Genomic DNA, 12,029 nt, shown 5'->3' on the forward strand with positions numbered 1-12,029 from the left:
TATACTTACGGAAAAATTAGAGCTTGTGAAATTGTTAAATTGTTCCTTTCTCTATTTTTACTCTGGATGTGAACCAAATCAGACAGAATAAGACTTGTTTCTTTTCTTCATTTTTCAATTAAATCTCTGGCTACCACAGTGATTATTTCTTGGATTGTTGGTAAATGTTTAGTGGTCTGGTGTGCCATTATTAACTGTTCCAACAGTGATCACCTTTCTGCCTTCTCCCTCTAGGATGTTAAAAGACGACTTAAAACTCAGCAGCAGCGAGGACAGCGATGGGGAACAGGTGTGTCTGCTGTTCCGTGATTTCCCCAGGCTCATCAGTGGGTTTTTATTGTATTTTATAAGAATTATAATTGAATAATACATATGTGATCCAGTTATTTAAAATAAATTCCTTCCTGCCTTCTGACACTGGAATGTTGTAGTTTTCTGCTCTGTCTTTAAACCTCCATTTTTTTCTTATTTTTTAAAAAATTGGTTTTCCCTTAATACTTGGCGTGGATCAAAACATACTCATGAAGCATGAGATTGTTGAGAAGAAGAATTATTAACAAAGCTTTTCATCTTATCTTGGCAATTCTTTAGGTAAAAACAGTATGTTATGTGTTAAGTAAACCTTGGTGCATATGTTAGAGAAGCTGGTTTTTCTACTGAGTTCAGATATTGTTCACATTAAGCAGACAGAGTGCTATTTATTCGTTCACGATTTCCTCTCATGTTTTAATTTTAGGATTGTGATAAAACAATGCCAAGGAGTACACCAGGAAGGTAGGCATCTTTTTATTTCTTCTTTTCTTTGGAGAAGTGGAGTCAACCTACTAACATTGTAGTGATAGAATAATTGAGCTTATAAAGTAAATATTACCGATTGTGATGGCAGCTGTACAACTCTGTAAATTAACTAAAAATCATTGAATTGTACACTTAAAATGGGGGAATTTTATTGCATGTAAATTATACCTCACTAAAACTGTTTTTAAAAGGTAAGTCCTAATTGCTGAGCAGCATATCCGAAACTTTTAAAGGAAGGATTTATTTCATTTATCATGAAGTTCTGGATTCGTAGAATTGTATCAGTTTAACAAATGGTAAACGTTTTAAATAAAGTTGGTTATCAGATTTGGATATTTTCCTGTTGCCAGTGTAAAAACAGCTTTTGGTCATTTATGTTTTGTCTCTTTTAGTAACTCGGAACCTTCGCACCATAATAGTGAGGGAGCGGACAACTCCAGGGACGATTCGAGCAGCCACAGTGGATCTGAAAGCAGCTCCGGCTCTGACTCCGAGAGTGAAAGTAGTTCCAGTGACAGTGAGGCAAATGAGCCATCCCAGAGTGCATCTCCTGAGGTGAGAAGGAGGCGGGGGACCTTCCACAGTTCCTGCAGCACCCCTGGTGATGGCTAGTTAAGACTTGATTCAAACATGAAAGGTAAAGGAAAGAAGGTTACATATTCCGGCAAAAAGAAATTAAACTGTATCTTGGAGGAAACCTAGATACTTCAGTTTCCTTGTTATTTGACCATATAAATTTGGTCAAGTAGGAACTACTTGAGGTCATATTTCGAGTCCCTGAAATACTGTATTTATTTAGTTTGGGTTTTATTTTTATTTTATTTTTTAAATGTTTATTGAGTTAATGATAGGTTACAATCTTGTGAAACTTCAGTTGTACATTATTGTTTGTCAGTCGTGTTGTAGGTGCACCCCTTCACCCTTTGTGCCCACCCCACCCCACCTTTCCCCCAGTAGCCACTAACCTGTTCTGTCTACATTTTTTAATTCCTCATATGAGTGGAGTCATACAGAAATTGTCCTTCTCTATCTGGCTTATTTCACTTAACATAATTCCCTCAAGGTCCATCCATGTTGTTGTTGCAAATGGGACGATTTTGTTCTTTTTTATGGCTGAGTAGTATTCCATTGTATATATATACCACATCTTCTTTATCCAGTCATCTGTTGGTGGGCACTTAGGTTGCTTCCACGTCTTGGCTATTGTAAATAATGCTGCAATGAACATTGGGGGTGCATGGGACTTTTGGAATTTTGCTGACTTCAAGCTCTTTGGACAGATACCCAGTAGTGGGATAGCTGGGTCGTATGGTAGTTCTATTTTTAATTTTTTGAGGAATCTCCATACTGTTTTCCATAGTGGCTGCACCAGTTTGCATTCCCACCAACAGTGTATGAGGGTTCCTTTTTCTCCACAACCTCTCCAACATTTGTTACTATTTGTTTTAGTTATTTTTGTCATTCTAATGGGTGTAAGGTGAGCTCTTACTGTAGTTTTGATTTGCATTTCCCTGATAATCAGCAATGATGAACATCTTTTCATGTGCCTATTGACCATCTGTATATCTTCTTTGGAGAAATGTCTGTTCATATCTCCTGCCCGTTTTTTGATTGGGTTGTTTGATTTTTTGTTGTTGAGTTGTGTGAGTTCTTTATATATTATGGATATTAAGCCTTTGTCGGATGTATGACTTGCAGATACTTTTTCCAAGTTAGTGGGTTGTTTTTTTGTTTCAATCCTATTTTCGTTTGCCTTGAATAAGCTCTTTAGTCTGATGAAATCCCATTTGTGTATTCTTTCTGTTGTTTCCCTTGTCTGAGAAGATATGGTGTCTGAAAAGATCCTTTTAATACTGATGTCAAAGAGTGTGCTGCGTACATTTTCTTCTAGAAGTCTTATGGTTTCAGGTCTCGCCTTTAGGTCTTTGATCCATGTTGAGTTTATTTTGGTGAATGGTGAAAAAGAATGGTCAATTTTCATTCTTTTACATGTGGCTTCCCAGTTTTCCCAGCACCTTTTGTTGAAAAGACTTTCTTTTCTCCATTGTGTGCCCTCAGCTCCTTTGTCAAAGATTGGCTTTCCATAGATGTGTGGTTTTATTTCTGGGCTTTCAATTCTGTGCCATTGATCTCTGCACCTGTTTGGGTTTTATTTTTGTGTCTCAACATGGTAATTCATGTTACGTAGTTATTGTGGATAAAAAGAATAATTTTACTGTAGCTTGATAAAATGTGATTAAAAATTTCTGTCCGTACCTGCATCATTTGTTTACTTTCTGGAATTAAATACACTATATTATTATTTGTAATTTTACCTGTGAAGTTGGATTCCTGACAGGAATATTTAAAGGCCATATTTAACGTTAAGCTTATCTTCTTATTTTGGTGATTAGAGCTAATGGTCACTATTCTCAGCTCTTTGCTTTGGTTCAGTCAGAACTATGAAAAACAAATGCCTTTGTGGCATTAGGCCTTGTGTTTTTCCCTCTTCCTTGAGATTGTAAAGGAGGGAGAAAGCTTCAATATTGAAAATGTACTTATTTCTCTCTTTTTCAGCCTGAACCACCACCAACAAACAAATGGCAACTTGATAATTGGTTGAATAAAGTGAACCCACATAAAGTGTCACCAGCTTCTTCTGTGGACAGTAATATCCCGTCATCTCAAGGCTATAAAAAAGAAGGCCGAGAACAGGGCACTGGGAATAACTACACTGATCCGGGAGGCCCTAAAGAAACAAGTTCTGCTACTCCTGGACGAGACTCCAAAACCGTTCAAAAGGGATCCGAAAGTGGGCGTGGGAGGCAGAAGTCTCCTGCACAGAGTGACAGCACAACACAGAGGAGAACCGTAGGCAAAAAGCAACCCAAAAAGGCTGAGAAGGCAGCTGCTGAAGAGCCCCGTGGAGGCCTGAAGATAGAAAGTGAAACCCCCGTAGACATGACTACCAGCATGCCCTCCAGCAGACACAAAGCAGCCACCAAAGGCTCAAGGAAACCCAACATAAAAAAGGAGTCCAAATCTTCCCCTCGACCTTCAGCAGAGAAAAAGAAATACAAGTCAACGAGTAAATCTTCCCAGAAATCGAGGGAAATCATAGAAACGGATACCTCGTCCTCAGATTCGGATGAAAGCGAGAGCCTTCCTCCTTCCTCACAAACTCCCAAGTACCCTGAGAGTAATAGGACTCCTCTTAAACCCTCCTCAGTGGAGGAAGAAGATAGCTTTTTTCGGCAACGAATGTTCTCTCCTATGGAAGAGAAGGAACTTCTTTCACCCCTCAGTGAGCCTGATGACAGGTATCCACTTATTGTGAAGATTGACCTGAATCTCTTGACCAGAATACCAGGAAAGCCTTACAAAGAAACAGAGCCACCCAAGGGGGAAAAGAAAAATGTGCCAGAAAAGCACACAAGAGAGGCTCAGAAACAAGCCTCAGAAAAAGTTTCCAACAAAGGCAAGAGGAAACATAAGGTTTGTAAAGAGTTTTTGTTGTTAAACATCAGAATCTGAAATGCAGTGGAAATCTCAGTAAGCTAAAAAATAATTAGTTGAGTCGTAGCTATGAAGGAAAGTAGAGGGTGAGCCCAAGGCCCCACTGAGGCAACAGACAGAACAGACTCTTGAGGACCTCCATGCCTCTGCTTGTCTCCTTTAGTAACGCAGGAGGGTTTCTAATCAGGTAAGAAATGAGCCAGCACTTCTGTTCAGAGTGTGTGCTGGCCAGTGTAGAGGTGAGAGGGAAGCACAGATTGCACACTGGCCTTCATGACATTCTTAAAATTTTGGTTTTAAAGGTCTTTAGTTGGGATGTGTACTCTCCAGGTTGACACAATCCCTAATACTCTCTTCTCTCTTATAGCTGATCAAGACACACTTTTTAAGTTAATAATTCCAGCTAAAGATTGGCTCACCAGTTTTGACACTTGCTTAAGAATTTTGCCAATCCACTATACATATCTGTGCCCCAGCTTTTTTTCCTTTTTGAACGCCCATATCTGCAAGTTCAGAACTAAAAGCATTTGCTGGAACATAGCCAGCTCTCATCCCTAAATACTTCCAAGATTATTTGGATTTAGAGACGAAGCTTGGTATATATTTAAGGTCAGCTTTTTTTAGACCCAGGAAATGTGAAAACTCACGGATGACTATGATTGGAGGATAGTAGAGATATAATGAAAAGAGCTGAACAACTTATATATATAGACAGAGATTCTTTGGAAAAAATAGCTTGATCTTTTCAGCTCTAGAGAGGAGTTTTTAAAGCAAAGTAAATTTTAATAATCTGTATTGAAGAATAGTATAATTTTCCCCGATACCTATCTGTGAATATGATTGTAAAATACTTGAAAGTATGAGCAAGTGAACACGTAGGTACCAGAATGGCTGTACCAAGTGGACTCAGAACAAAACCCCAGTCCCAGCTGACCTTGAGAATCTCACATAGGAGAGGAAGAATACAGCATTTTCTTAAAATGAAACAAGCCAGAGGTTTTTCCTCTTTCTTTTTCTTAAAACCACATTACTATGTGCAGATGATGATGTGCATTTGGACAATGTAGAATAATACCTTTTTTTTTTTTTTTGCATCTTCAAAAGTTGAAGGTTTCTTTAAAATTTGATTTTCTAGAAAACTGAATCCTACTGCTTTCAGTGCTCTAACTAATGAGTCTCATTATTGCAGTACAGGGGTGCTCTGACTAGGAGCGCCGTTCAGGGCTGCTGGCCTCCGTGGCCCGCAGCCGCAGCTTGCTGGGCCTGCTTCTGGGATTTAGTTCCTAGAATTACGTGCAATAAGAGCTTCTGTGTGATAGGCTCTGCTCTTTGGAAAACTAAGGTGTTTCTTATGGAATAAAAAAATGGTCCTTTTGTGGTTAAAAATTATTACATGTTCTTTATAAGATTTTTGAACGTTTAAAATATAATAAAGTGAAAATCCTTTTTACTGTTTTCTTTAAAATTTTACAATATATATAACTTGTAATAAAAAAAGCCCCTTTCTCTAAAAGTGCCCCATATCTCCTCCTCTCCCTCACATCTCATTGGCATGTATTCCTCCTAAGTTTTTAATGTCAATACCTGTAAGTCAGATTTTGATTATATAAAATGTTTAACACCATGAAACTTGCTAATGATTTTTGAGATTCTTAGCTTTGATAAAATTAAGCATGAGGGGCAATTCCTGAAGATAAAGCAGTTACTACTGAGAGGAGACCTAGCTAAGGGTAATGAAAGATGTAAATTCCTTTTTCTCCTGTTTTCACCTGTCCGTCTTTAATCGTTTGTGTGAGGGAACAGATTCTTTTGTTATGGCAGAATGTTTGCAGTCTTGTGCCCTAATATTTAAAGGAAGACTTAGATTCACCCAGGAAAGTAACATTGGCAATTACGGATGTGCCCACAGCTTTTGTTTCAGCAAAAAAGTTTTTCGAAAATCATTAAGCTTGGATATAATTAAAAGATGGACGGTATCATATGTTGGTGAAGATGTGGAGAAATTGCAATTTTCATACAGTGCTGGTAGAAATGTAAAATGACGTAGCTGCTCGGGAACACAGTTTCGCAGTTCCTGAAAAAGTTAAACATAGTGTTACCTTATGACCCAGCAGTTCTACCCCTAGGTATGTACCAAAGAGAAATGAAAATATGTCCATACAAAAACTTATACTTGAGGGGCTGGCCTCGTGGCCGAGTGGTTAAGTTCGCGCGCTCCGCTGTAGGCGGCCCAGTGTTTCGTTAGTTCGAATCCTGGGCGCGGACATGGCACTGCTCATCAAACCACGCTGAGGCAGCGTCCCACATGCCACAACTAGAAGGACCCACAACGAAGAATATACAACTATGTACCGGGGGGGGCTTTGGGGAGAAAACGGAAAAAATAAAATCTTTAAAAAAATAAAAATAAAAAAAAAAACTTATACTTGAATGTTCCTAGCAATATTATTCCTGTTAGCCAAAAGGTAGAGACAACCCAAATGGCCATCGTCTGTTGAATGGATAAATAAAATAATATATCCATACAATGGAATATATTCAGCCATGAAAAGGAATGAAGTACTGATATATGCTACAACATGGATGAACCTGAAAAATATTGTGCTGAGTGAAGGGAGCTAGACAGAAAAGATCACGCATATTGTCTGATTCCATTTATATGAAATGTCTAGAATAGGCAAATCCCTAAAGACAAAATGTTTAGATGAGTGACTGCTAGAGTCTGGGGGTAGAGGGCATGGAGAGTGACTGCTAATGGGTACAGGGTGTCTTTTTGAGTTGATGGAAATGATTCTAAAATTTATTGTGGTGATGATTGTACAACTCTGTGAATATACTAAAAACCATTGAATTGTGCATTTCTAAAGAGTGAATTTTATGGTATGTGAGTTATATCTTAACTATACTTTTATCCCTCCCCTCCCTCCCCCAAATCATTAGGCTGCAAAGATGCCACCTAAAGACTATAGGAGACGTATTTGAGTATTTGGGCTCTGTTTATCTAAAATAGACTTTCTCAGCCTTAAAACCTAATTTAGTGAACATTGTTTAAATTAATTCACTTCACATTTATCTTCTTTCTGAAGTTTATCAGGGATAAACTGTTTGTAGGTGACTAGTGCTTGGAACTGAAATTAGATGAATAAAATTCAAACCTAGTAGTTACTTTTTTCTATTTTTTGTCCAGAGTGAAGATGATAACCGAGCCAATGAGAGCAAGAAACCCAAAACGGAGGACAAGAATTCGGCAGGTCACAAGCCATCAAGCAACAGAGAGTATGTCCCCAAATCAAGTTACATGTGTGTTGATATATGTATGTCATTTGCTGTTGGGTACTTTCTAACATGCTCTTAGAATGTTTCTTTTAGTAAGCATATATCATATCCATGTATAAACATACATATACCAAATAGTGGGAGCTTTTGCTTTTAGCTAATAGGGATGGAAAGCATTTAAGATTCAGTCACTTCCTCTCTTCTTTTTTTAGTGGAGTGGGGGTGAGTTTAGGATAAGAATTAAAGCTTTACAACTTTCTGGCTAGATGACAAGATTATCTATAACTTGCAGGAGACTAATTGCTAACGTACGAGTATTAATATCTTCATTCACCATTCATCTTTTTGCCTATTTATGCAATCAGTATTTATTGAATATTTATTGTGTGGCAGGCCACAGTTTAGGTACTGGGTATACAACCATGGTGGGGGGGTGGCAGGAAACAGGCAAGAGGCCTGCCCTCATGAAATGTACAGTTTTATTGTGTTTTGTAGAAATCATGTATCCTGGTAATCAAATAGGGAAAAACAAATTTGTCTTGAAAGCAGGCAAAGAGATATGGAATGACATCCGTCAGCCTTGTATGACTGTGGAGAAATGAGGGCGTGTGTTTGGTTTGGCAGGTCATCTAAGCAGAGCGCTGCAAAAGAAAAGGATTTGTTGCCTTCTCCTGCTGGGCCTGTTCCTTCAAAAGATCCCAAAACAGAGCATGGCTCTCGGAAGAGGACTATTAGTCAGTCTTCTTCCTTAAAGTCGAGTAGTAACAGCAACAGGGAGAACAGTGGCAGCAGCAAAAACAGTTCCTCCACATCAAAGCAGAAGAAGTCTGAAGGGAAGACTTCCAGCAGCTCGAAGGAGGTCAAGGTAAGGGGTGGGAGGCCTGAGCCTTCTGAAGATCACTTTCATTGCTGTGTGACTTCTCCAGGTGACACTGTACTTGGAAAATTTTGTAAACATCTCATTAAATTTATAGGCCTGTGCATTTTTACTCTCAAAATGTCTTAATCTTGATGATAAACTTATGCATAAAAACAGTTATCTGGCCACATACATATTAATTGCGATAGAAACCCATAACTGGGAAAGTTGGTTATAGAGAAATAGTTGATTATGATCTAATTATAAATAGCTCCAGTTGCTATGGTTGAGTTCTTGTCTATGGTTTAAAATTGGCTTTGGATTTTTCATAATTAGATTTTACAAGCAAGTTAAATTGCGTAAAGTGGCAAAGCAACCATTTGACTTGAATTCACGAAAAAGAAAAAAATTCTTTAGCTGAGCTAGCATTGGAATTATTCCTAGAGCATGATCATAATTTAGGGGAATATTCTTAATGTTCATGGATGGGGAATTGGATCACTAAAGCTTTTTAAAGGCTTTACTTTATTAGACCCTCATGCTCAGTTTGTTTACCAGGTTCTTTGCATTGTTTTCTAAACTATTCTGACCGAGAGCAAACTCCCTGACAAAATTTTAAAAATACCTAGATTTTTAAGAATATAATTCACTGGGTTATTATTTGTGACTGAAGTAACCAAGGTTTGAGAATTGAAAAATTACACTATTAAAGGTAGTCATGCTTATTAAATGTGTTGATTAAGTCTTTTAAATTGAGGTAATTTTAATTGTGAACGTCTTAAGTTGAGATATACGGAAGGCTTTTTCTCCAGCTGGATGCCCTTCTGTAGTAGTTTAGAGAGGTAGTCCTAGGACACTTCAGGAACCCTTCTGCCTGTTGGCCTTCTTCACTGTCCCAGTTATCTATCTACCTGTCGACTGACTCTTTCTCCGTTTCTCATCCTTTAAGTATAGGATTTGAGACCTGTATGCTTATTTCTTGAAACCTGTTATCTCTTTTTTTCTTAAATGCTCTCATTAAGTGAGCTCACCTGCTCATTTGGCTTCTGTTATTTCCTAGGTAAAATTCACTGTCTGTCTCTCTTCCTTATTGGTTTGTCAGCTTCTTGAAAGCAGGGATTTGCCTCTTACTTGTTTTGTGTTTTATTTAGTGTTTAACTTACTGGGTAGCCAGAAAATATTTGTTGGATCAGTTGTAGTTGTTACTCTGTTGTTATCAACAAAATATAAAATATAGGTCCTGACCACTTTGATTTCAAGAACTTATAGCACTTAACAGTTGTTGAAATTGTTAATGTAAGAGCCAGCCCTGATGGCCTAGTGGTTAAAGTTTAGTGTGCTCTGCTTCAGTGGCCCAGGTTCAGCTCCTGGGCACAGAACCACACCGCTTGGCTGTCAGTAGCCATACTGTGGTGGTGGCTCACATAGAAGAACTTACAACTGTACACGATCATGTACTGGGGCTTTGGGAGGGGAAGGAAGGGAAAAAATAACAAGGAGGAAGATTGGCAACAGATGTTAGCTTAGGGTGACTCTTCCCTTGCAAAAAAAATATAATACTTTCTATCAATTAAAAAAAGAATTGTTAATGTTAGTCTTGGTAATTTCTAATTTAGGCAATTATATATGGGTTTATTAAAGGAAAATCTATAAGTTAGAAAATATGCTATTTCTTATTAAAGAAAAATTAGATAATATGGAAGACCAAAATTATATGTAAATTTTTATGTTTTTCCAGATATTTGCTCATATTATCAAATCTTTGAAATATATTGGCATAAAGTTGTTCATTATAATCTCTTAGTTTGCTTTTAATATTTGTAACATCTTACTTATGTTCCTCTTTTGTTCTTTTTTTTTTTTTTTGAGAAAGATTAGCCCTGAGCTAACATCTGCCGCCAGTCCTCCTCTTTTTGCTGAGGAAGACTGGCCCTGAGCTAACATCTGTGCCCATCTTCCTCTATTTTACATGTGGGGCACCTGCCACAGCATGGCTTGATAAGCAGTGCCATGTCCGCACCTGGGATCCAAACCCAGGAACCCAAGGCTGCCAAAGCAGAGCACGTGAACTTAACTGCCTCGCCACTGGGCCGGCCCCCTGTTTTGTTCTTAGTAGTAGTTTTGTGTGCCATCTCTTTTTTTCCTTGATCAGTCTTAACAGAGGCTTATTATTTTACTTGTCTTTTCAAAAAATACCGTGTGTTGTTGTTGATTCTCTGTAGTTTATTTTTGTTTTCTATTTCATTAATTTATACTCGTTATGATTTCCTTTCTTTTTCTGTTTGTTTTGCTGTTCTGTTTACTAACTTTTAAAGATGGCTTCTTGGCTCATTAATTTTTGAGTTAATTTTAAGCCTTTTTTCTTTCTCTAATATAAGCAGTTAGATTATATATTTCCCTCCAAGTACTGCTTTAGCTGCATCCTACAAGATTTGGTATATAGTATTTTTATAACTCAGTTTAAAATGTTTTCTAATTTCCACTGTGATTTCAACTTTGACCCAAGAGTTATTTAAAAATATGTTACTTGATTTCCCATCATACAGAGATTTTCTAGTTAAAATCTTTGGGTTAGTGCTTCTACCTTAAGTGCATTGGGGCTGGAAAGTGGTCTGCATGGTAGCAATCTTTTGAAATTTGTTAAGATTTTCCTTATAAGAAAGTATAGTATATGGTGGATTTTTGTAATTCTTGAAACGAATGCGTATTCTGCATATATTGAGGACAGGGATCTATATAATTCAATTATATTAATCATATTTTCAAAGTTTCTCTGTGCTGACTGATATTTTGTCAGTTTGTCTTACTCACTGAAAGAAGTATGTTTCACTTGCCCATTATTTCCACAAATATACGGGATTTGTCTATTTCTTCTTGTAGTTTTGCCAGGTTTTTTAAATTTAAATATGCTTGATATATAATATTACTGTCAGATGTACAACATAATGTTTTGTTATATGTAAATATTGCAAAATGATCACCACAATAAGTGTAGTTAACGTCCATCACCACACATAGTGATTTTATGTATCATGCATATCACTTTTATGTAGGAAAAGTGTGTTGATACATCTGGAATTTTTTTTTTTTTTCAGAAACTTCAGTTTTCCTTTAATAAATCTAAACTTAGGTACTTGTAGATCTGTGTATAAAACATAGAGGGAAAACTGTTCTAGTAATGTTACATTGCAACATATAATATTCAGGAAGCCATTTAATGAACACGCAAACTTTACTATAAGGATGTTAGTATTTTCTCAAATCTCAGGACTTTTATTTTTATTCCTTGAAGTAAGCTGTTAACAGGTAGAATTGGAAAAGCTCTAATATATCAGAAAAGAAAAAAAATGGTTACATGGTTCCTTTTAAGTAGATTTTAAGCGCAAGTAGTAAAATTATATATTATTGGATTTTCTAATGTTGAAACATTCATGCATTTGTAGGATAAATTCTACTTATTTATGTTTTTTATTATGGAAAACTATGTATTCATTTTACTAAAGATAGGGCTGGATGGGGAATCAGTTGGGAAGACAGAATCATAGCCGTTACTTAAAGGGCTGTGTTGATAGGAGGCAGAATAAAGTTTAAGAAAGTGCCC

The 12,029-nt window shown here is 37.1% G+C and overlaps 1 protein-coding gene across 4 annotated transcripts in view; it reads left to right on the forward strand.

The window, feature by feature from the left end:
* AFF4 (ALF transcription elongation factor 4) overlaps window positions 1-12,029 on the forward strand; it is a 92,840-nt gene that overhangs the window by 66,614 nt on the left and 14,197 nt on the right. For 3 of the 4 annotated variants that reach the window (XM_046667642.1, XM_046667641.1, XM_046667644.1), the window contains 6 exons: window positions 235-289; window positions 737-774; window positions 1,191-1,353; window positions 3,355-4,272; window positions 7,481-7,593; window positions 8,194-8,434. In XM_046667642.1, coding sequence (XP_046523598.1) covers window positions 235-289; window positions 737-774; window positions 1,191-1,353; window positions 3,355-4,272; window positions 7,481-7,593; window positions 8,194-8,434 — 1,528 coding nt within the window. The remainder of the gene's footprint in view (window positions 1-234; window positions 290-736; window positions 775-1,190; window positions 1,354-3,354; window positions 4,273-7,480; window positions 7,594-8,193; window positions 8,435-12,029) is intronic. The other variant, XM_046667643.1, reaches the window with a different exon arrangement.

This window comes from Equus quagga, chromosome 7 (genome assembly GCF_021613505.1).
Source record: "Equus quagga isolate Etosha38 chromosome 7, UCLA_HA_Equagga_1.0, whole genome shotgun sequence".
Lineage (NCBI taxonomy): Eukaryota > Metazoa > Chordata > Mammalia > Perissodactyla > Equidae > Equus > Equus quagga.